Source organism: Ipomoea nil, unplaced genomic scaffold (genome assembly GCF_001879475.1).
Source record: "Ipomoea nil cultivar Tokyo-kokei standard unplaced genomic scaffold, Asagao_1.1 scaffold1769, whole genome shotgun sequence".
Classification (NCBI taxonomy): Eukaryota; Viridiplantae; Streptophyta; class Magnoliopsida; order Solanales; family Convolvulaceae; genus Ipomoea; species Ipomoea nil.
The window spans coordinates 1233217-1260156 of NW_017618197.1; the positions used below are offsets into that span (position 1 = coordinate 1233217).

Here is a 26940-nt window from a genome sequence, read left to right on the forward strand (position 1 = left end):
TGCAACGCTCTGATTACACATTGTGCAAGTTATAAATTAAACCACGCAAATTTTAAAATCAACAAACCAAACCCATTGTTTCATTATCAAAACAAATAGCAGCAGATTAAGAGTGCATGGAGATATAAAAAAAATGCTAACAACAAAATAAGATTATAATTCTGTTGCTACATCAGGCTTACATTATTTCTTTGCGCATCGGGCAGGTACGACTGTTATGGCCGTACTCCTCATAGGTGTGACATTGTCGTTGCCGACGTTTGGACTTCTCGATAGCTAACTCCCTAGTGCTTTTGAGGCGTTTAGCACAACCCTTATTATTCGAGTCCTTATTATTGAAAAATGACTCAAATATGTTTTTCTTAGAAATAGACGACTGATCGTTGGGACCATTTTCGGCAGCGAAACCAACATTCACCTCTTTCAAAGCTCTAGTGACCTCCATAACATGGTCAACACTCTTTGAAGCCATGCTCATGGATGAATAAAATCATGCCCATGCTTCACCAATAACATCATTTTTATTACTAATTAACACAAAGAGTAAAAAGAGAGGCTACCGACTGCTACCAACGCATCATTCCCAACAAAAGGTACATGCCCAGACTCCTTGAATCCCTCACGTGAACAAACCAACAAGTTTTTTACGACAACACCATCCCTATTCTTACGCACCGAACTACAACGTACGTCAAAACCAACAACAGACGCATACTATCGATAGAAAGCAATACCATGAGCAAGAGAAGGAAAAAGCTGACCCTCAAAAGGCTTAACAGCCTCGTCAGACGAAGGCGTCCAGTACTTCGTCCCACCGGGAGACACGTCAATAACACAAGCGTTTAACGATTCCGACCGAACTGCACACGCATCAAACACAAAAACAATGAAAAAAAAATGAACATATCATGTTAAAACCACACTGATTGCACAATTAAGAAGCCTATACATGCACATTACGTATCAAACACACACACCACAAAACCAAAAAAATAAATACTATAATTACATAGAAAATATAGTGGTAACACCACACAAACCAGAACGTCAAAAACATTAAAAAAAACGAACTTCCTGGTTACAATAAATCATAATTACAAATGAAAACAAAACAAAAAAAAAAAACAAAACAAAACAAAAAAAAGAAAAAAGAAAAAAGAAAAAAGAACACAACATGGTGAAACCACATTGATTGCACAATTAAGAAGCCTATACATGCACATTACGTATCAAATACACCCCCCACAAAACCAAAAAAATAAATACTATAATTACACAAAAAATACAGTGGTAACAACGCACAAACCAGAACGTTAAAAACTTTTTTTTCTTTTATAGGAACTTCTTGGTTACAATAAACCATAATTACAAATGAAAAAAAAAACAAACAAACACAGCATGATAAAACCAAACTGATTGCACAATTCATAATCTTATACATGCACATTATGTATCAAACACACCCACAAAAAAAAACAAATAAATACTATAATTACACATAAAACACACTGGTAACACCAGACAAACCAGAACGTTAAAACCCTTAAAAAAAAAGAACTTCCAAGTAACAATAAACCATAATTTAAAAAAAAAAAAACGCAAATGAATAAGAATTACACAAAAAAAAACTGTTCACTGCAAAAAAAAAAAAAAACGGATAATAGGTATTGCAAAAAACTAAAATGAGAATAAGATACAATTACAAAAAAAAAAAAAAAAAAAAAAAAAAAAAAAAAAAAAAAAAAAAAAAAAACTCAAACAACCATGCAAGACATGATGTAAAACCAACAAAAGAAAGAGATGGAAATTAGCTATATATCTAAAACCGTAGTGTTAGGAATAAAGTGTAATAGTTTTGATATGCCAAATATGTATTTGTAGAATCCCCAATTTTATTTCATAAGTCTAGTAGAGTTTTAGACCATGATTGGGAAATTATTTAAGTTTGCAAAAGAGAAAAATAGAGGAAGATACATGAAAATAGAAGAAGAAGATATCAAGCCGAAAATCAAGAATTTGTCTGGAGAAAATGACAAAATAAAGAAGAAGATGAATAATATGATATTCACGTCAATGCTACTCAAAAAGAATTCCCAGGAGAATTTTCGTTGAAGAAAATTAAGATTGGAAGATTGCATGAATTTGACTTGGAGATCAAGCATCTATGGAAAGAAAGAAGTACATCAAAGAAGATTGGAAATTTAACTAATAAGCTGTGCGGACGAGTTGGAAGATGCTTGATATATTATGTGAAATGGCTCAAGTTTGAAACTCACCATTAATAATTTTACAAGGTAAAATTTGAGAAGCCAAATTTAATTAAATCTGATGGAGTTGGGCGCTTGTTTGGCTTTGGGCGCCAATTACAAGTGGAAATTGAGAAGCAATTGCACTTGGGGGCCGATTTCATAGAAATTGAAATTGGGAGCTAGTTTCACATAAGAATCAATTCAAGTTGGGAGCCAATGTAAAATTGAAATTGGGTATGAAATTGAAATTGGGAACTAGTTTCACATAAGAATCAATTCAAGTTGGGAGCCAATGTTAAATTGAAATTGGGAGCCAATTCAAGTTGTAGTATGGGATGCAATTTCAAATTGGGGACCAATTAAAAGAAGACATTGAGAAGAAATTGTAGTATGTGATGCAATTTCAAATTGGGGACCAATGAGAAGAAATTGTAGTATGGGATGCAATTTCAAATTGGGGACCAATTAAAAGAAGACATTGAGAAGGAATTGAATACCAGGAGAAATTTCAAATTGGGGACCAATGAGAAGAAATTGTAGTATGGGATGCAATTTCAAATTGGGGACCAATTAAAAGAAGACATTGAGAAGGAATTGAATACCAGGAGAAGTCTGGGAGCTAATTTCGAAGTCAAGGTCAATATAATTCAAATTTCGAAGTCAAGGTCAATATAATTTCGAAGTCAAGGTCAATATAATTCAAATTGGGAAGTAATTGAAGCACCAGGAGATGTTTGGGAGCCAATTGCAAGTCAAAGTCAATTGGGAGCCAATTACAATGGAGAAATTCAAATTGGGTTCCAATTGCAAGTCAATTGAAATTGGGTGTCAATTACAAAGGAGAAATTCAAATTTGGAGGAAGTTCAAAGACAGTTTGAAACATCAGAACACCCAGACGAAGAAGATGAGAAAACTTACAGTGAAGATATAAAGACTTGAAGATGTGGGGAACATACGAACAAAGAGCTAAATAAGAGCAAGAATACAAAGAGCAAAAATTTCAATTGGTACAAAGCATACCAAAAGAAATCTTCAAGTGTGAGAAAAGAAAAAGAACTCAGAGAGCTTAAAGAGAAATATTCTGAGAGTTCAAAAATAGTGTTACATCTTCATCAAAGAGACTAAGCGCATCATTGAAGATCAACTACAGAGTCTCGAAGTTGGAAGCAAGACAAAACTTGTTTTGGAGCAAAACAAGAGAAGGGAGGAAAGTAGCACGGAGTTGTGAAATCCTGGTTTGTCACACGGAGCTGTGAGATCCGAAGCAGCAGTGTCGGAGGCACTGGGCGTGATTAGTGCGGGCTTTGTGATCAAAGAACTAGATCACGGGATACGTTTTTACCGGATTGTGGAAGACAGGGGGAAAGTAACGCGGAGTCGTGAAATCCTGGGATAGTAGCGCGGCGACGTGAAACCCGAAGTAGCAGTGTGGTGTCACTGGCCGTGATTAGTGTGGGCTTGGTGATCAAAGCACGAGATCACGGAATTCATTGTATCTTGGAACCAAAAAGTGGTAGATATAGTGAATTTCTCTTGGAGATAAGAGCAAGTGGAGTAGGAGGATTACACCACCTCCGAACCACTATAATTGTCTTGTGTTCTTTACTGCTTTCTTTACTTACTGCTCTTTACCTGCTTCTCACGAGATATACTGCTCACATCACACACACACTTTATGTTTATTTATTTCTGCTGTGCACTATACTCTAACAATCTAGTTAAGAGTTTTGGTTTATATCTGGCTTAGCAATTGTTGTGTTGTGTGAAAAAGTTTGAAAGTCTATTCACCGCCCCCTCTAGACTTTCACCTTACCTCTTTTGGTTCCAACAATTGGTATCAGAGCAGGCTGTCTATTTGGGCTAAATTGCTATCTAAGCACGTTGCCTATTCAAAGCCGTGGATGATACAATATTTCCGAAGATCCGAAAGTGTGCTACTGCTAAAGAAATATGGGAAACTCTTATCAAGATTGGCGAAGGAGATGAACAAGAAAAAGACAATAAGCTCACAATCGCCATGAAGAAGTTTGAAGATTTCAAAATGCTCTCAAATGAAAGTGTTGCAGACATGGAAGCTCGAATGATCAAAGTTCTTGGAGAGATTATTGGTCTTGGCAAGAATATTAGCCAAAAAGAAATTAATCTCAAAATCCTACGAGGCTTACCATCTGCATGGGAAATGAAGGTTACGGCTATGCGCGATCACCGAGATCTAAGAATGTTGTCAACAGACAAATTATTTAGTGATCTAAATGCATATTAATTAAAACAAACGACAACACAAACCTGGAGAATCCATAGCACAGAGAATGAAGCACGAATAAATAAAAGAGTCTGTAATCTTCGCCAAAACACAAACAAAGAATATGAAAAAGAGGCAGTATATAAAAATGAATGAAGAATATCTTTAATTACCAAATTTAATATCCCTAAAACTCTGGCAAATTAGCCAAAAAAAAAAAAAAAAAACAAAGAAAGGAAACAAAAATGCAAAGACTAATGAGTCCCTAGATCAAAATGGCGTGAAAAAGGGAAAAAATAAATCCAAAAATAAACCAAAAAACAAGAGCCATACATCCAACCAAAATCAAAGGTCAGATTTTGACCACAGACCACATGTAGAAACATGACCTCATATGATCCTTTATATATATATATATACTAGTTTTTTACGCGCATTGCGCGATTGGGATAATGCCCAATGTTTTTTTTTTTTTTTTTTTTTGAAAATAAGTACTTTAAAGTATATAAATGTAAGAATATATTGGAATTGTTCATGCATAGATAATTGAATGTTGAATTTGCGTATTTAAATAGGTAATTCTAAGTTTACAAATGCAAGATAATATAGTCAAGATTGATTATAATTGTCAATAAAATAATTGTATAGGTATAGTTGAAACCAAATACGGGACATAAGGGAGAGCAAATAAAAATTAAGGCATAAAATATTAAATATATACTAATATTGAAGAGCTAACTGCTGATTGCCAAACAAGGACATTGCGAGAAAGTTTCCCACTTCAATTTGTTGTGTGATTTGAATACTCTTTTTGTCAATAAATTCCCAAAGTAATTAATATGATTGGCTTAATTATATTTTTTTATTTTTTTATTTTTTTTATTTTTTAAAAACAATTATTTGTATTATTATTATTATTATTATTATTATTATTATTATTATTATTATTATTATTATTATTATTATTATTATTATTATTATTATTATTATTATTATTATTATTATTATTATTATTATTAAATATATGTATACTCTTAGGTCATTTTACATGTTAATCTAAACACCTAATTTTTTCAAATATCTTTTTACCAATCATTGATATAATTCGCAAGTCAAATCCGCTAATATAGTCCGCTAACTACTGATTGTCAAACAAGGACATTGCGAGATAGTTCTCACTTTTTGTTGTGTGATTTGAATACTCTCTTTGTCAATATATCTCTCAAGTAGTTAATATGATGGGCTTTATTAATTATATTTTTTTTAATTTTTTCATGGTAATAATAAAATACTTGATAAATACATATATAGCATTTTTTTTTGTATTATAACTTTGATATTTAATTAAAAAATAGTGCACAAAAAAAGATAATAGACAATGTAGTGAATATAATCAATTGATGAATTTGAATGCAAAGAATTTTTACATTGGAGAAATATAAAGACAATATAACTAATAAAATTATTTCTCTTAATTAATTTATTGATAATGAATAATTTTTTTTAATAAAGACATTGTAGGGATAATGTAGTGAATATAATCAATTGATGAAATTGAATGTAAAGAATTTTTATATTGGAGAAAAATAAAGACAATATAACTAATGAAATTATTTATCTTATTTAATGTATTGATAATAAATAATTTTTTTTGAATAAAGACATTGTAGACACATAATTCTAAATTAAAGAAATGCGTATGTATTATTTTTTGTTTTAGCTACTAAATTATTATTTAATTTAATAAGAGTAAAATAGAGTACTAATTATGTCAACTTTGATTGGGATGAGGTTCGAACCTAAGACCTTTCTTATTGAAATCAATGAGTAAGTTAACGGTGAACTAACAGAAATTAACGAAAAAGATAATATTTAACGGAAAAGTTAACAGAAAATCATATTCATTAAGGATAAATTTGGTAATCTTAAGGAAAAATTAAAATCTGATCAATCTGAGCCCTTCATTTGATTAAAAAATTTGACCGCCATTTTTTTTACCCATTATAGGCCTAACTCTCTTGGGCTCTTATTAGTATAGTAGATATTAGGGAAGGGATCAGTTGCGGGAAGGGCTTTACATGCGGTTGTGCGAAGGAATGCATCTTAAGTATTAAACCGGCGCACTTTAAGTACACAACACACGCACATTAAGCACAAAACTTACGCACCTTAAGCACAAAATCCACGCACCTTAAGTTTCAACAACTACTCACATTAAGTACACACACACGCACCTTAAGCACAAAACTCACACACCTTAAACACAAGAGTCACGCACCTTAAGTACAAAACTCATGCACCTTAATCACCGCACAACCGTAAGCACAAAACGTCTCGGCTTTAGTAGGCTAGCCGAAAGCACACACGAATCTGTCCTAATGTGACCGTCAGGTTTTTAATTCAGCCGTTACGGAGTTAATTTTAATTTTAAATTTTGAATTAAAATCCAATATAATGGTTGCTGTTACAGGAGTTGTAGGGGTGCCTTTAAGTGCCTTATTAAAAGCTATTTAATCCTTCAACCCTATATAGGAGAGGTAGAGCAGCAGAAATTTACAACACAGAAAATATTGTTTTCAAGTCTCAAAACTCTCTGCTTCTACTCTTTCTTAGCCTAATTGTGTTCAAATTAAACCTTGCTCTAGTTCGCCGGATTCTATGTTTGGGTGCTCAAACACTGAATCGTAGCACGGTTTATCTTGGGAAACCTAGCCTACAATGCTCCTAACACTTGTGGGAGGTAGCAAATAAGGTTTTATGGAAAGAGTGATCGCTCAACTCGCGCTAAAAACCCTACTCCAAACATGAGCCAATCTATTCATCATTTCCTTCCATTTTTCTACAGAAAAAATAATAATCCCTAATTTTGTAGGATTATTATTCATTTTTACCAACGGTTATCCAACATAGATATCATATGAACCCTAACAGATTGATCTATCAGATATAGCAACAATAAACAATATGGTGCGGAAATGTAACTGGCAGAAAGTAAATGACACAGATATTGGTTACCTAGTTCGATACAACGTGTATCTAAATCTGGGGGGGACAACCATCAGTGCGTCTAATCCACTATCTTCAACACCAATCGTATAGAAGGTAAGAGATGAAAAAATCTCACCCAATGTGATCCACACACGGTTAGTACCCGACTGTAGAGGTTATAGCAAAGAGTCGAAGTCGGAGATCTGAGCAATCAGAAGTCCAAGAAGTCCTTTCTTGGAGAACCATTCTGTTGTATAGTAGTCCGATTCGCTGACTCACTCTACACTGTTCCACAGCTGCATGGTCTTCATGTCCTTAGATTAAGCATCAATGTTTTCTTCTCAAGTTCTTCTTCATAAAGTTTCAGAACATGTCTTGAGAAGAAGATGAATCGAAGTAGATTTTGTAGAGTATGGGGAGTGATTGTAAGTGATTCAAGTTTAGAATACTTTGTAGTAATGTTGTTTTTTAATCTTGAATCATCTCCCATATATATATATATATATATATATATATATATATATATATATATATATATATATATATATATACTCGTTTTTACGCGCATTGCGCGATTGGGATAATGCCCTGTGTTTTATTTTTAATAAGTACTTTAAAGTATATCAAGACAAGATTATATTGGAATTATTCATGCATAGATAATTGAATGTTTAATTTGCGTATTTAAATATGTAATTCTAAGTTTACAATTGCAATATAATATAGTCAAGATTGGTTATAATTGTCAATAAAATAATTGTATAGGTATGGTTGAAACCAAATACGGGACATAAGGGAGATCAAATAAAAATTAGGGCATAAAATTATTAAATATATACTAATATTGAAGAGCTAACTGTTGATTGCCAAACAAAGACATTGCGAGGTAGTTTTTCACTTGAATTTGTTGTGTTATTTGAATACTTTTTTTAGTCAATAAACCCCCAAAGTAGTTAATATGATTGGCTTAATTATATGTTTTTATTTTTTTAGAACAATTATTATTATTATTATTATTATTATTATTATTATTATTATTATTATTATTATTATTATTATTATTATTATTATTATTATTATTATTATTATTATGTATACCCTTAGGTTATTTTACATGTTAATCTAAACAGCTAATTTTTTCAAATATCTTTTTATCAACCGTTGATATAATCCGCTGGTCAAATTCGCTAATATAATCCGCTAACGCTAACTGCTGATTGTCAAACAAGGACATTACGAGGTAGTTCTCACTTCAATTGGTTGTGTGATTTGAATACTCTCTTTATCAACAAATCCCTCAAGTAGTTAATATAATTGGCTTTATTAATTATATATATTTTTTAATTTTTTCATGGTATTAATAAAATACTTGGTAAATAAATATATAGCATTATTTTGTATTATAACATTGATATTTAATTAACAAAAAAAAAAAGACAATGCAGTGAATATAATCAATTGATGAATTTGAATGTAAAGAATATTTACATTGGAGAAAAATAAAGACAATATAACTAATAAAATTATTTCTTTTAATTAATTTATTTAGATTTTTTTTAATAAACATATTGTAGGGACAATGTAGCAAATATAATCAATTGATAAATTTGAATGTGAAGAATTTTTATATTGGAGAAAAATAAAGACAAGATAACTAATGAAATTATTTCTTCTTATTTAATATATTGATAATGAATAATTTTTTTTGAATAAAGACATTGTAGACACATAATTCTAAATTAAAGAAATGCATATGTATTATTTTTTGTTGTAGCTACTAAATTATTATTTTAATTTAATAAGGGTACAATCAAGTACTAATTATGCCGACTTTGATTGAGATGTGGTTCGAACCTAAGACCTTTCTTATTGAAATCAATGAGTAAGTTAACGGTGAACTAACATAAATTAATGAAAAAGATAATATTTAACAGAAAAGTTAACGGAGATTAAAAAATTTGACCGCCATTTTTTCTACCCATTATATGCCTAACTCTCTTGGGCTCTTATTACTATAGTAGATACTACTCTAACGGAACAGCTAGACCAGTAATCTTAATTGAATGTCGATGTAGTAGATTACTGTCTTACCCTTTGAGGTATAGTATAGAGTAATGGCTTTTTTTTTTTTTTTTTAAAGTCACCTCAAGTGTAGTAACTGCTCTGCCAGATCAACATGTTGGAATTTTTAGCTGAAAATGACATTTTGAGTGAATATTTTGTGGTACAAATATATGTGGGGTCCACTTCCGATTTGTGTCGGGTCAAAGTGGATTCAGGTTCTTCGTCGTGAGACGAATTTGATATAATGTACGCTAAAAATGGGTAATAGGTGAATGAGAAATTGATTCTCAAAGTGAACCTATTTGAGAGAAGTCCAAACTTAAGCCTAAATTTATATGCTAATCAAAATTAGCATCTTTGGACATGAGTCGTAGCTCTGGACGAATCATGGTGTTGTTGCTTGAGTTTTAAAGCTACTTTTTGGATGTAGCTTTGGAATTGTAGAGTTTGGGATTGAGCACCGTTTCGGTGCCTTGGAGTTATGAACTCCTATCGTGCTCATTTGTTGAGCTCCTTTTGTGCTTATGTACACGAATAGGTAGGCACGAATCAATGTTGTATGCAGTGATTCATGCTGCACTTTTGCACGACACAGATGCAGTTTCCAGTTCCAAATTCGTTAAACCTTTCAAGTTTGTACGGACTTCTAGGTTACTCAGATATTTTGAAACAAGTCGTTTTGGTCAGTACGAATTAATCGATATTATATTCGTGACCGTTGATATTATTTCGATAATAAGTATGACCGTTTCTAACGTTATTATCCAATTATTAAATTGGATTAATGTTCGTTAATGTGCCATGAATAGGTTATTTATTCATATTTCCCCTACAAATAGCAAGGGTGGTTGGCAGAATGTTTTTGGCTTGTAGTTTTGAACAATCAAAATTCTTTTGTTTTTCTCTCAACTCTCGTCCCGTTTACAAAAGAAGAAAATTTCTGCCATCATCTTCCGTAAAATATCGGAGTGCTCAGCTTGTGTTCTATTTCGCTGGACTTTGGGTTGGAGTGCTCGAACGCCAAAGTCGTAGTCCGTTTTATCCAGGGAGACTGACGCCACAACGCTCCTAGCAGCCTCGGGAGGTGGTGAATCGGTTTTAAGGAGAGTGTGTGTAAACAAGACTCGAATTTCTGCTGCTTCATTTTATTCTCGTTGGGTTAAAACCTCATGTTAGAAACCCTTACTTGTTTCTTTGTTTTTGGTTTTGTACCAAGTGGTGGGATTATTTTTGATAAAATAAATCCCTATTTGGTTTATATATATATATATATATATATATATATATATATATATATATATATATATATATATATAGGCGAGTTCAGGTGCGGCGGTGTCTTACGGTGCGGCGGTGCGGCATCACCAATAGTTCAACAAATATACGTCATCAACGTTAGGAAAACACACCACAAAAAACAGAGGAAAATTAGGTACGCATCACCAAACACACACCATTAGGTGTGAGTAAAAACAACATACACTGTTCGGAAATACACCATTGGGGGTGGTGAGTTATATGGTGTATTTTTTGGATCTGTTGTGTATTTTTTGATGTTTTATTGCATTTCATTGTGGTGTGTTTTACTTACACTGTTGGTGCATATTGTTAACACTGTTGGTGTATTCTGGAATTCCGCCGTACTGCCGCACGGGAAGACCCCGCCGCATTTGAACTTTCTTTTATATATATATATATATATATATATATATATATATATATATATATATAATTTTGGTTTTGTACCAAAATTGGTTGAATTAATTTTCTATAAATGAAATTCCAATTTTTGGAATAAATATATATTTTTATATATTTTTTGTGTATCGATTTATTCACCCATATCCAACACAACACGGATAAGTCGGTGAAGTCCAACGAATAAATTCCAAATGTTGTAATGTTTATTGAAACCAGTGCAAGACTTCAATATAAAAGTAAGTGACAAGTCAATGTCTTTCTAATTGGGATGCGATTTCTTAATTATATAACATTGATCTATATTCTATTATATGATGAAATTGTTGGAGTGAAGATAGAAAAGGAATAAAACTATAGAAGCAGAAGTTATGAAAACTGTATTCTGATTAATTGAAAAACAAGAACCACAGAAAGTATTTATATGTACAGAGCATAGGGAAAGAATACATTCAACTATGCTGCTAACAACTTAAACAACTAACAACAGCTAACCGAATTGTTTAGGGGGAGTTATGCCAAGCTGTCACTTTCTTTACTCCCTGAAAGCCACCCGCAAGCTGGAGTGAATATATTGAACAATCCATGCTTGGAAATCTAACTGTAGAAAGTGTTTGGACATTGTGCTTTAGTAAGAATGCCTGTCAACTGGTTTTTGGAAGCAATGTGGAATAGCTTGATGACTCCTTTTTGTAGATTTTCTCTGACTGAGTGGCAATCTATTTCGATATGTTTTGTATGTTCATGGAACACAGGGTTCTCACTGATGGCTATATCAGATTTGCTATCACAGTAAACAACTGAAGGAGTAGGAGGATGCAATCCAAACTCAGCAAGCAAGTAAAGTAACCACTGTACTTCACAAGTAGTAGCCGCTAGAGCTCTGTATTCTGCTTCTGAGGAAGACTTAGAGATTGTAGCTTGCTTCTTGGACTTCCAGTAGATCAAAGCCTGCCCAAGGAAGATGCAAAAACCTGTAACAGATTTTCTGGAATCAACACAAGCTCCCAATCTGCATCAGAGAATGCCTTTAAATGAAGATCAGAAGAGCTGAGGCTGGAAAGAACAATCCTTGTCCAGGGGCACTTTTGATGTATCTTAGAACTCTATGAGCTGCTTGTAGATGTAAGTGGGTAGGTTTGTCCAAAAACTGAGACAGTTGTTGTGTAGCAAAGCTTATGTCAGGTCTGGTGATAGTAAGGTATAAGAGTTTTCCAACTAGCCTCCTGTACTGTGTATTATCATCAAGCAAGTCACCCTTAGTTTTACTTAACTTGTTTGAGGGGATTGTAGGGTTGTATACAAGTTTAGAATCAATAAATCCTGTTTCTTCTAACAACTCAAGGGCATACTTCCTCTGTGATACTGCAATACATTTCTTCTGTTTTGCAACTTCTAGACCTAGAAAATACTTTAAAGGTCCTAGATCCTTGATCTGAAAAATGTCATTAAGCTGCACTTTAAGATGCTGAATTAGAGCTAAATCAGCATTGGTCACCACTATGTCATCAACATAGACTAGTAGTGCCACAAATGATGATCCTTTGCCTTTGGTAAACAATGAGTTATCAGGCATTGACTGTTTGAAACCCATTTTCTACAAAGTAACACACAACTTAGTGTTCCACTGCCTACTAACCTGTTTCAAATCATATAGGGACTTGACTAGTTTACAGACTTGACCATTCTTCTTGCATCCAACTCCAAGAGGAAGCTCCATATAAACTTCTTCTTCTATGTCCCCATTCAGGAAGGAATTGTTCACATCCATCTGATGAATGTGCCAATCCTTTGCAGCAGCTATAGCCAAGAGAATTCTGATGGTTGTCATCTTGGCCACTGGATTGAAAGTGTCAAGATAATCAATGCCAAGTGTTTGAGTGTACCCTTTAGCCACAGGTCTGGCTTTGTACCTTTCAATGGTGCCATCAGCCTTGTGCTTGATCTTGTACACTCACCTACACTCTATAGGTTTCTTTGATGGTGGCAAATCCACCAATGTCCAAGTCTAATTTTTCTCCAGTGCAGCAATTTCTTCCCTCATGGCTGTCCTCCAACACACATGTTTTATTGCTTCCTTATAGTTTTTAGGCTCAGTATGACATGTGAGATTCATGATAAATGATTGAAAGGAAGGTGAGAGTTTGGCATAGCTTACAACTGTGGAGATATCATGAGGAAAAGTCTTCACTACCAGAATTATGACAAAGATAATCCCTTTGATAGGTTGGAGTCTGTTTCTGTCTGATGAACTTTTGATAAGTACTATTTTTATATTTAATTAGATTAGTTTTTTTATAATAAATTAGTTTTATTTATTTTACATTATATTTATTTTATGTTTTATTTTATATTTTTGTAATAATATAATAATTATTTAAATAATTAAGTTTAAATGTTATTTTGGGCCTTTAGGAATATACATAAGAAATGGGTTCTTTACTAACTTAATTTAATTTGATCCATTGTAGTCTATTTGTTAATTTTATTGATTAAAGCCCAAGATGAAATTAAACAATTTTATGTTTGTTTTCCTTTTACGTGAGATCAAAACGGCGACTCCGTATGCTGCTGCGATGAAGACGAACTGCGCGCGCTCCGTCTGTGAACTAACGTCGACTCCTTTTGTGGCTTCTTCGAATTGTGGTCTGCTGCTATCTACGGACGAAATTAGTTGAATTAAAGGTTGGAGCAACAATAGCCTACTTTGCTAATTTTCTATGGTTAGGAAATTAAAGATTATTTATTTTCTAAGTTTTATGTGGTTGAAGAAATTGATTTTATTTGTGAATGTTAGGGAAATTAGGATTGTTTTTAGGAGCCTGAAGTAGTATAAATAGGGCTAAATTTTTCAGTAGGGATAGTAAGTTTTCTCAGAATCACTTTATTTTACTGTAAACACTCTCTGCAATGTACTGCTAAGTTTGAATTTTCCAACTCAACGATTATTGAAGTTTAATTCTACAAGACCAGTGAGATTTATTTAGCTTAATTTTATTCTTTACACGTTATTATTTATATATCTTCTGTTATATGAGTTTAGTTATTGCTTGATTAATTGTTGCAAAGGGCCCGTTGTTCAATTGTGAAGTCGTTAAGTTGCTAATTAGAACCTTGAATTCGTAATTGTTTAAGTGTTCTAAAGCTAGTAGCAAATAACATAGTTGATTATGAATTAGATTTTCAATCTTATCTTATGAAGATATATAGTCTAGCTTAAATGAACCATGCTTTTGAGTTTGTTGGCTAGAATTGGTAATCTCTCTAATTCTTGTAATGATGTTAGTAAACTAAATCCTAAGAGCCTGTTTAGGATTGTTTATTAGCTAGGGAAGTAATCAAAAAGTTTGTTTTGATTACTGACAACGTAAGGAAAGATAGGTTATTAGAGCTTGTTAATAACCATAACCAATTTGGTAAAGAGTAAAGTAATTTAATTTATTCTTGGAAATCCATGATCTGTCCTGTTAGAACTGAATTGATATTATGCCTTGAGTTGGATACTAGTTGCTATTGATTATTATTATTATTATTATTTGATATTTCATATTGTTTGCCTTTTTATGGTTGCTATTTAATTTTCAATTCTCATATCTTTCTTTATTAAATCTTTGATTAAAAATAAGTCTGACCAATCTCTGTGGGTACGACCTTACTCATCAGTATTGCCAATTATAGAGTAAGTAATTTATTATTTGTTCGTTTCGACACCCATCAAATTTTTGGCGCCATTGCCGGGGATTGGTGTCAAATAGATTTATTTTTATGTTACGTTCTTCTCATACAGGTTAATTGCAATACGATCCTGAGATTGAGAAGACTGCTAAAAGGTTGAGGAAGGAAACTAAATTGCGCAAAAATCAAGACCTTTCTTCAACATCCCTTCAATCAAATACCACAACGGAATCAACTGCCTCTTGTTACGACCCCGAAGTAGAGCAAGCAATGGCCGAAGAACAAAGGACCTTGCAGGAGCTTTCGGCACCAAATGTGAATCAACAACCGCTTTGTATTCAACATCCAGCAATAGAGGTTGGTTTTGAATTACGTTCAGGTTTGATTCAATTACTTCCAACTTTTCATGGACTTGAAAATGAAGATCCACATAAGAACCTAAAGGAGTTCCACGTGGTGTGTTCGAGCTTCAAACCACAAGGAGTAACGGAAGATCAAATCAAACTGCGCGCCTTCACATTCTCACTAGCCGATAGAGCAAATGATTGGTTATTTTACCTTCCTTTTGGCTCAATAACCACATGGAATGAAATGGTAAGATTGTTCCTTGAAAATTTTTTTCCAGCGTCACGAGCTGCCAATATTAGAAGAGAAATATGTGGCATTAAGCAAAGAGACGTAGAGACCCACCACGAGTACTGGAACGCTTCAAGCAACTGTGTGCAAGTTGCCCCCAACATGGAGTTTCTGAACAACTCCTCATTCAATACATTTCTAAAGGATTGCTTCCCATGGAGAGAAAAATGATGGATGCAGCTAGTGGAGGTGCTATAGTGAATAAAACTCCCCAAGAAGCTAGAGAGTTAATATCAATAATGGCTGCCAATTCACAACAATTTGGATGCAAACAGGATACGTCTTCTAGAAGAGTGAACGAGGTAAACATTTCTTCCATTGAGAATAAACTATCTCATTTAACTACTCTTGTTCAACAGTTAGCTGTAGGAAATATGCAGCAAGTAAAAGCATGTGGGGTATGTGCTGCTACTGGACACCAAACTGAAATGTGCCCAACACTTCAATACGATTTGTGTGAGCAAGCTAATGCAATTGGATGATTCTCGGGCCAACCACAAAGAAATTATGATCCTTACTCAAATACATATAACCATGGATGGAGGGATCATCCAAATTTCAGCTACAAGCCGCGTCCACAATTTCCACAGTTTCAACCTAGACAACCAATTCAACAACCTTCATCTTCTAATTCAGGTATGTCACTGGAAGATATTGTTAAATCACTTGCTACTAACACACAACAATTTCAGCAAGAAACAAGAACAAGTATTTAACATTTGGAAAGTCAGGTGAGCCAACTAGCATCTACCGTGAGTAGATTGGAGTCTCAAGGTAAATTACCCTCACAAACTGTTGTAAATACAAAGCAAAATGCAAGTGCAGTTACCTTGAGAAGTGGGAAAGAGCTGCAAGAACCTACTCAAGTGAAAAGCAGACACAACCGAGATGAAGAAAAGGAAAAAGAAGTCCATCCACCCCAAAATGATCAAAAGCTTGTCAAAGAACATCCGAAGGATGTGGTAATTCCTCCCCCTTTTCCTAGTAGATTGGCAAAATCAAAAAAAGGATGAAGAACAAAAATAAATACTTGACACATTTCGAAAGGTTGAGGTAAATATTCCTTTACTTGATGTTATTAAACAAATTCCTCGATATGCTAAATTTCTTAAAGAGTTGTGCACAAATAAAAGAAATTGAAAGGGAATGAAATGGTAAGCATGGGGGAAAATGTTTTAGCTGTTCTACAAATGAAGTTGCCTCCTAAATGCAAAGATCCTTGTATGTTTACTATCCCCTGCAAAATTGGCAATGTTAATGTTGAAAGAGAAATGTTAGATCTAGGAGCTTCAATTAATGTGATGCCTTTATTTATTTATTCATCTTTGAATATTGTTTCTTTAAAAGAAACTGGTGTAATTCTTCAACTTGCTGATAGATCTAATGTTTATCCTGTGGGGGTTTTATAAAATGTTTTAGTGCAAGTTGATGGGTTGATTTTTCCTGCTGATTTTTATGTGTTAGATATGGAAGAAGATAATTCTACTAATTCTTCATTAATCTTATTAGGAAGGCCATTTTTGAAAACATCTAGAACTAAAATTGATGTGCATGATCGTACACTCACAATGGAATTTGATGGTGAATTCATTAAGTTTAACATTTATAATGCTATGAAATGTCCTAATGATGTGTCGTCTGTTTCTCTAGTAGATGTTGTTGACCCTTTTGTGCAGAAAATTTCTTATTTGACGGATAATAATGCCTTAGAGGTTGCACTAAACTTGAATTTTACCCCTGATTGGTTGAAGAAAATCATGAATAAGTTTTCTTTGGATATTGATTTGCAAGATATTGTTCATGAGTTGGAGTCGCTTAAGCCAATGAAATATAATGCTTATTATATTGAGTTGCCTATATCTGACACAAAACTCCTTCCTTCTATTGTTCAAGCTCCAAAGATTGAATTGAAACCATTGCCAGATCATTTAAAGTATGCATTCTTAGGGGATGAAGAGACTCTTCCCGTGCTAATCTCCAAAAACCTATCTACATTGGAAGAAGAAAAATTGATCCGAGTGCTTAGGGAATATAAGCAAGCTATAGGTTGGACTATAGCTGACATCAAGGGATTGAGCCCTTCTACTTGTATGTACCGAATATTGTTGGAAGATGAGTGTAAGCCTTCTAAACAGGCCCAACGCCGATTGAACCCACCCATGATGGAAGTGGTTAAAAAAGAAATATTGAAACTTCTTGATGCAGGTATAATATATCCAATCTCAGATAGCAAGTGGGTAAGTCCTGTACACGTTGTCCCAAAGAAAACAGGTATAACAGTGATAGAAAATGATAATGGTGAGTTGGTGCCCACTCGTATTCAAAATGGGTGTCGAATGTGTGTAGATTACAGAAAATTAAATGCATCAACTCGAAAAGATCATTTTCCACTTCCTTTTATTGATCAAATGCTTGAACGTTTAGCAGGTCATTCCCATTATTGTTGCATAGATGGTTTTTCAGGTTTACATCAGATTCCAGTTGCACTTGGTGACCAAGAAAAAATGACCTTCACTTTCCCATTTGGTACCTTTGCATTCCGGTGGATGCCCTTTGGTCTTTGCAATGCTCCTGCTACGTTTCAAAGGTGTATGGTTAGTATCTTTTCAGATTTTGTAGAGATTTTTATAGAGGTATTCATGGATGACTTTACAGTCTATGGTGATTCTTTTGATGCCTGTTAAGCTAACCTCACAAAAGTTCTTGAACAATGCATTGAAAAAAACCTTATTTTAAATTTTGAAAAATGTCACTTTATGGTTGATCAGGGTATTATTTTGGGGCATGTGGTATCTTCTAAAGGGATTGAAGTGGATAGAGCTAAGGTAGAATTTATTAAATCTTTGTCTTACCCTGCTAGTGTGCGGGAGGTTCGTTCTTTTCTTGGTCATGCAGGTTTCTATAGGAGATTTATGAAGGATTTTTCAAAGATTAGCAATCCATTGTGTCGATTGTTGCAAAAAGATGTGGCGTTTGAGTTCGATGAAGCATGCAAAGATTCATTTGATACGCTAAAAGATATGTTAACATCTGCACCAATAATTCAGCCACCAAATTGGGATCTTCCATTCGAACTTATGTGTGATGCCAGCAATCATGCAGTTGGCGTTGTACTTGGGCAAAAAGTTGGAAGAACTTCACATGTTATTTATTTTGCTTCAAGAACACTTGATAGTGCACAAAGCAATTATACCACAACAGAAAAAGAACTTTTAGCTATTGTATTTGCTTTAGAAAAATTCCGTTCATATTTGCTTGGTACTAAAGTGATTGTTTACTCTGACCATGCAGCTCTTAAGTACTTGCTTTCAAAGAAAGAAACTAAGCCCAGACTCATTCGGTGGATGCTCTTACTACAAGAGTTTAACCTGGAGATACGAGATAAAAAGGGTGCAGAAAATTTAGTTGCTGATCATCTTAGTAGGATAATTACAAGTGAAAAACCTTCGCCATTGCAAGATGATTTTCTTGATAAACATCTTTTTTCTGTTCAAAAGACGATTCCCTGGTATGCTGATATTGTGAATTACTTAGTTACTAGAACATTACCAATTGATTTATCTAAATCTCAAAAAGATAAAATAAAGAGTGATGCAAAATACTATGTTTGGGATGACCCTTATTTGTGGAAGCATTGTTCTGATCAAATAATCCAAAGGTGTGTATCTCAAGAAGAAATTCCTTCCATTTTGAATTTTTGTCATTCATATGCATGTGGAGGACATTTTGGTCCAAAAAGAACTGCTCGTAAAGTGTTGGAATGTAGTTTATTTTGGACATCCTTATTCCGTGATTGTTATATGTTTTGCAAAACATGTGCGCAATGTCAAAAAACTGGAAATTTGGGTTATAGAGATCAAATGCCACTTACTCCTATACTTGTTTGTGAAATATTTGACGTTTGGGGTATTGATTTCATGGATCCTTTTCCTTCTTCTTACAATAATGTTTATATTATTCTTGTTGTGGATTATGTGTCAAAGTGGGTTGAAGCTAAGGCTACCCGGACTGATTGTGCTAAATTTGTTGTTGAGTTCGTTAAATCTAATATTTTTACCAGGTTTGGGATGCCAAGAGCAATAATAAGTGATCGTGGAACTCATTTTTGCAACAGAGTGGTGGAAGCATTGATGAAAAAATATGATGTTACTCATCGTGTTTCTACAGGTTACCATCCACAAAGCAATGGACAGGCAGAAATCTCAAACAAAGAAATTAAGTCCATACTAGAGAAGACTGTTAACCCGAATAGGAAAGATTGGAGTACACGACTTGATGATGCTTTATGGGCTTATTGTGATGCGGCCCAACATAATGAAGATCCATTAAGATTACAAACTAGGCCAATCACAAGATCCAAGGCCCAAATCAGCTTTATTATTTGTGGTCATTATTATTTTAAATTGTTTAGAATTAAAGAGAAAACACTAGTTTGTATTTAGAAAGGATTCCTTAAATCCCTTTCTAAATGAAAATCTATTTACTTGTTTTCTAGATTAGGTTTAGGACTCTTTTTCCCATTGTATTTATAATTATAATGCTGCCCCTATACCTATAAATAGGGCACATCCATATCAGTTTTGACCAGGCTTTAATTCAATAAAATTCTTAAGTTTTTCTTTACACTTGTGTAAGAAACCTTATGGCTAATTGTGGACTAAATTAGTGGCTAGTCGTGGACTCGACTAGCAAATTGATTCGTGGACTCGAATCAATCTTACTTTCTTCAACCTTAGATTTAGGTTCATGGACTCGTTCTTGAATCGAAGGAAACTAGATCCGACTCTAGTTGATGGAAGATTGCAACATCAAGGTACTTGAAGCTACATGGGATTCTTCCAAGTCTTTGAGGATTCGAGACAAAGGGTTTCTCGTGAGGTTTAAGGTATTTTGATCCATCTCTATCTTTGCATTGAGAGTAATCTTGGGACAATATTCCATTTTATTTGAACCTTGGACTAGGTTCATATCAATTTGGTATTCAGAGCCTAGGTTCCCCAACCTTATCGTTATAAATTTGGTTTATTTGGTTCCCTAGGTTTATCTCGTTCTTATCTTGAATCTTGATACATGTTCTCCAGTTTCTTGAAAAACAATCCCGAAAGAGTTTTCCATTTTTTCCATCATATATCAACGAGACCTCACACCTCCTAAGCACCATATTACCACAAAATCTGTCAAGAAAACAACCCCATCTCACCCTTACCTATATACAAAGCGCATTTACGCGCAATCACGTCGCAATCATACCCTGTCCAGATTTTCGCGTTCTGTGACCAGTTTCAAAGAATGACCTATATATTGATATATACTGGTTATATTTATCTGAAATTTTGATATGTTGTATATATCTTCTGGGGCATTCTTTTGATATATTATACACTGTCTAATTCCTTCTGGTTATTTAGATAATGGTCTTCAAAGTCAGGGTATTGTTTTTGTTTTTCTGGGCGATTCTTGAAATTCTTGATTCTGTTTTGAAGTGCTTGTGTGGAACCACTTGGTCCGAAATTTTTGGTGATATTAACAGTAGTTATTTGGAGGTTACTTATCAATAAAATAAAAAAAAAATCAAGAAAGTTGAAAAAAAAAAGAGAAAGCAATAAAGAAGAAGAATAAGGTTGGGGAAAGAATAAGGTTGGTAGGAGAATCTTGGAGCGAATAGGAATCTATAAAAAAATAAGGTTGGGGAAAGAATAGTGAGGGAGCGAGCCAACTTTTTGGTTTCACTAACATGAATACTCACATATCTTCTTGCTTTTAGATTTTGTTTCTCATCTACAGATGGCTGAAGAGGTTCCAAACACACGTTAGAGATTAGAGAAGAAAATAGATGCTCTAGCCTTTGACATGGAAGGTTTAAGCACTCGAATGACTAATATAGAGCAACACCCTAAGCGAGTGCAACTGCCACTCTATACTAGGGGAAACATTCCTGGAAAAGGATGCATTATCGTTATCAATTCGGATCGTTGTATGAATTTAGCTAGTGCAGCCATGGTGGATTACCTTAAGTTACCTCTTATCAATCACCCCCAACCATACAATCTTATTGATTCAGGGGATGTGAGAGTGACTAAACAAGTTTTTATGCCTTTTTGTATTGGCAAGTATTATGATGAGGTTCTATGTGATATTGTGCCAATGCGTACTGCACATGTTTCACTTGGAAGGTCATGGCAACATGATAGACATTTTTATTATAATGCACTCAACAACACATGCAATGTCACCTATAATAAATTTATACATGTGCTTAAGCCTCTACTTCCAAAACAAGTAGAAGAAATTCAATTAAGATCGAAGCAAGCTCTCAAACCAGCCTTGAAGAAAGAAGAAATCAAAGAGAGCAAACTGGAACCTCCACATTTAGAATTGGAGTCACCACTCCAGTCCTCTAACTTAGATTGTAGCCAAACAAAGGAACCGCTATCAGTGGTACAGTGGAAAGAACCAGCCAGAGCTATCAAAGTGCAGCCTCGCTTGCTAACAAAAAAGGATAATAAGCAAGAGAAAAGAAGGGGAGTAACTATTTACTCACTTTTATTTCAAAAGCATGCATTAAAATTCTCTAGATTTGTTTGCCATATTTCTATTAATGACCTACTTGCTAGATGTGTTAGAAATTTGTTTGCTTCCATACATCCAAGATTCCTTTATTTTGATTTTACTAAAACTTTACTTGATAGAGATAAGGAATCACTTGGAAGTTATAAGGCACATTTGAAAACTTCTTATGGCAAATACTACTTGCACAAGGGGTTTTGGTTCAAAGTCAACGGGATTGGCACTTTTTGCTTTGATTTGAGCAATGGTTTAACTGTTGATTCACATGAGGGACAATTTGGTTTTCCAAAGAGTGATGATGTTTTGCATGGATATTTTCATTGGCCAAAGAAGAAAAAAGATGTAGAATCTTATGTTCATAATTGTGCTACTTACCACCACAATGCATTTAAATCATTACTTGATATTTCCATGGATTTTGCGTTTGGTTTAGCCTTAAGCTCTAGAAGGAAAGATGTTGTGCTTGTTGAAAATTCAAACAAGATGGCTAAATTTAATATGTCTCGTTTTGCTGATCTATTACTATCCAGAATGCTTAAATTCCATGATGTGTCATTAGACTTAATTGCCTTACTTGTTGATTGTAGGATGATGCTTGGAGCGGCTCGTGTCAAGCATCCCAAGAAAAAGTTCCATGAGCGTGATAAAACAGGAAGTGAGCTTGCTACTTTGTCTTTCATTGAAGATTTGGATTCGAGGACGAATACTTTTCAAGAATGGGAGAATAATAGGAACCAGCACACATGGAATCCAATAAGGGTCTATAGTTGGCTCATCACAAGGCAAAAAAGTACATCCTTAAAGCATCATTGGTGGAAAAATCAAGGAATTCCAATAATAATTCCATTCGATAGAGGAAAGTATTCTAGTGGCCCGTTTCAAGTGATGTCACGAATCGAAGACAATGTTTATAAGATTCGAGGTCGAATCATTTTTCAAGAAGGGGAGGATGATGCGGCCCAACATAATGAAGATCCATTAAGATTACAAATTGGGCCAATCACAAGATCCAAGGCCCAAATCAGCTTTATTATTTGTGGTCATCATTATTTTAAATTGTTTAGAATTAAAGAGAAAATACTAGTTTGTATTTAGAAAGGATTCCTTAAATCCCTTTCTAAATGAAAATCTATTTACTTGTTTTCTAGATTAGGTTTAGGACTCTTTTTCCCATTGTATTTAGAATTATAATGCTGCCCCTATACCTATAAATAGGGCACATCCATATCAGTTTCGACCAGGCTTTAATTCAATAAAATTCTTAAGTTTTTCTTTACACTTGTGTAAGAAACGTTATGGCTAATTGTGGACTAAATTAGTGGCTAGTCGTGGACTCAACTAGCAAATTGATTCGTGGACTCAAATCAATCTTACTTTCTTCAAACTTAGATTTAGGTTCGTGCACTCGTTCTTGAATCGAAGGAAACTAGATCCGACTCTAGTTGATGGAAGATTGCAACATTAAGATACTTGAAGCTACATGGGATTCTTCCAAGTCTTTGAGGATTCGAGACAAAGGGTTTCTCGTGAGGTTTAAGGTATTTTGATCCATCTCTATCTTTACATTGAGAGCATTCTTGGGACAATATTCCATCTTAATTGAACCTTGGACTAGGTTCATATCATATTGGACGGCCTACAAAACTCCAATAAGTATGTCTCCTTATCGTTTGGTATTTGGTAAACCGTGTCATCTTCCTGTTGAGTGGGAACACAAGGCTTATTGGGTTGTTAAGCAATGTAACATGAGGATGGATGAATCTGGTGAGTTGAGAAAGTTGTAGCTGCAAGAGCTTGAAGAAATTTGTAATGATGCATACGAGAGCTCTAGAATTTATAAGGAAAAAACAAAAGCATTTCATGATCAAAAGATTTCTAGGAAAATTTTTGTTGTTGGTCAGAAAGTTTTTACTTTATCATTCTAGATTGAAACTTTTGTCTTGGTAAATTGCGTTCTAGATGGGTAGGACCTTTTGTTGTTACTAATGTTTTTACTCATGGTGTAGTTGAAATACACAGTTTAGAGACCGGAAAATTTTTTAAAGTTAATGGACATTGTTTAAAGCCATTTTATGAAGGTTTTCAGGCATGTAATGTTGAAGAAATTAGTCTGCAGTGCCCAGTTTATGAAGATTGAAATAAGATGATCTCCAACCAATGACATGCTACTTATGACAAGGGGAGTTTGTTCCATTCTTTATTGTTTACGTGCATTAATTTTAAATTCTATTTAACATGTGGGAGAATGTTAAGAATAAGTGTGGGGAGGGGATTTAACTATTATTCATTATTTAATTATTCCCTTCAAAAAATTTTACTAATAAATTTTTCAAAAAATATAGTATTTTTACTAGAATTCATAACATAATTGAATAATTGGTCTTGCATATTATGATTATTTAGTTTAGTATTTTGTTTGATATGTGGTGGCTAAACTAAGCAAGCATGAACCTGTGAGATTTTGAGCCTTTGACTGACACTTCAGTCCAATTATTTTGTTCTTGTGTGATATCTTCCATGGATTTGTATCTCTAGAACTTGTCTTGATTCTCTTTAAAGCTAATTTGATGCACGCATGATTTTAATATGATTAAGGCCATCTTTGATTTTTTTTGCGTGACTAGCCAAATAGCCTATTCATACTGTAACACCCCAGATTTTCAAGACTTTTAAAACTTATATAATGAAGGTAGAATCTCATTAAATCCCAAAATACGATACAAGAGTACGGGGTGCTATGCCACACCCGAGCTAGAGAACTCAGGTGCACAGGCTAAATTCTAAAACCTCAATCAGTATCAATACAAAGTCATGGCACGCAGGCCAAAAGGGAAAACTATCTAATCTATGCCCCAAGCTTCTAGCGCGCTCCAGTGATCTACTCGTCTGTGCCTGAAAGCCAAATATATCTGTTTAGCGAGAGATGCTGGTAACCCACTCCAACGCGTTGAAATACAATACATATAGACATATATATAGATATACGAAAACCAATTTGAAGCATGAAGATATATCCTACGAGACTCTAGCTTTTAAAACAAGGATTGACTCAACAGATAAGGCTAAGCACAGATAGCAGTTTATACCAAACATATACAGTTTACAACAGGCAAGACAGGTAAGATAAGCACAATTAATAATCATAATCCAACATATACGACTCCAGTATAAATCACATAGTCACATCCCCAAGACACTCATAAAAACTCATCCATATCTCATCACATAGCACACTTTGTTGGCGCCACAGGACCAATCGCATGCCCATACATGAGGGTCAGCGCATATAGCTCTGACACGGCCCCGCAGCACCCTGCCCCGTATCGCAACATGGAGGGGTCGATCGCAACCGACCGATGAACCGCAGCTCATCATAGTTTGATCGCAACCAAACAGTGGACCGCAGCCCAAGAGTATGTCATCTGACCGCAGCTAGGAAATATGAACCGCAGCTCATGTAGAAACGTTTGATCGCAACCAAACGGTGGATCGCAGCCCAAGAGTGTAAATCTGACTGCAGCCAGCTTCTGAACCGCAGCTCAGGAATGACCAATCCGATCGCAACCGGATTGGGGTATCATGCACACATAACACATAGCAAGCACATGCAACCCACATTATCACATTGGGAAGGGGGAGAAAACGTATAACAAAACCTATGCATGATCCTTCACATACTAAGAATAATCCTAAGGGGTTCATTCTTCTTTTACCTAGGTCAACGGGATACCAATTCAACTAGCATGCAATATATAAGACTCTTACAACCTACGAACGGTACCCGAAATATCAAACTAGACATAGGCACGATAGACGGAGTCCGTTGGGATACCACGGGGATCGGGGGAACATCAAATGGGGAAGCCAAAATCCCAAATTGGGTACAAACCAGCGGGTAGCCGGTGGGTAAGGGGTCACCCGCCGGCGGCACCGTTCCGGGCAGCGGGTGCCCGGCGGGCAGCTGCCCGCTGCCGGCGTTGCCCAAATAGGCCGCGGGTAGGTGGCGGGTCCCCTACCCCCACCTACCCCCCACTGACTCTTTTTCACCAAAAACGCCCCGGGAACCTTTGTGGAACCCGAAACCATGCTTAGACACTTTCAAACGCAATTGACAACACACGTAGACAATTAACGGATCAAAATCAAGAAACATATGGCACGTAACCTATCATGCTCTTCTAAACATAATCAACACCCAATCATGCGAATTCCCACCCAATATACCAAGAATAATACCATACGAATTCCACGATATACCTAGGGTTCTAATTAATTTTAAATCAACAAGAACACAATTCATCTTCCAAAATCAAGATTCGGTAGGAACATCATATAACTATCAAGAACCTCCTATAATCATTAAGAACACCATATAATTATCAAGAACGTTATATAATCGTCAAGAACACCATAATTATCAAGAACCTCTCCTCATCAAGATCACCCATGGAATCATCCCACCAATCATCAATAATAATATCACAAATCATCAATACACAATAATATGGGGAAATCCTAAGAGGGGAATCATAGCTATGAAAATAGGTTTTGTTGAGACATGGGTTACCTCTTAGCCTTAATTAATTCCTTGGCTATGAAGGGTCTTTCTTTAAGCTTTCTTCTTTCTTGATTTCTCCTAAGGGGATTCTTGGAACTTCTTGTGTGGTGAGAGATTATGGTGGTGAAAGATCTAGGTGCCTCCTATATCCCTATTTATATATTTAAGACTCCTAATTAGGGTCTGAATGGTATGGGTTTACTAATTCTATTCCTTATAGGACTAATGGCTTATTTTTAGGGATAAGGGTCCATGGTCCATA

The 26940-nt window shown here is 34.6% G+C and overlaps 1 protein-coding gene across 1 annotated transcript; it reads right to left on the minus strand.

Annotated features, from left to right (window-relative positions):
* Positions 1-11839: 11839 nt before the first annotated feature.
* LOC109192162 (uncharacterized mitochondrial protein AtMg00810-like) lies at positions 11840-13073 on the minus strand. Its single transcript, XM_019342748.1, has 3 exons — positions 12882-13073; positions 12310-12839; positions 11840-12254 (listed from the first exon to the last, which is right to left on the minus strand). The coding sequence occupies exons 1-3, from the start codon at positions 13071-13073 to the stop codon at positions 11840-11842; spliced, it is 1137 nt and encodes a 378-aa protein (XP_019198293.1).
* Positions 13074-26940: the final 13867 nt, after the last annotated feature.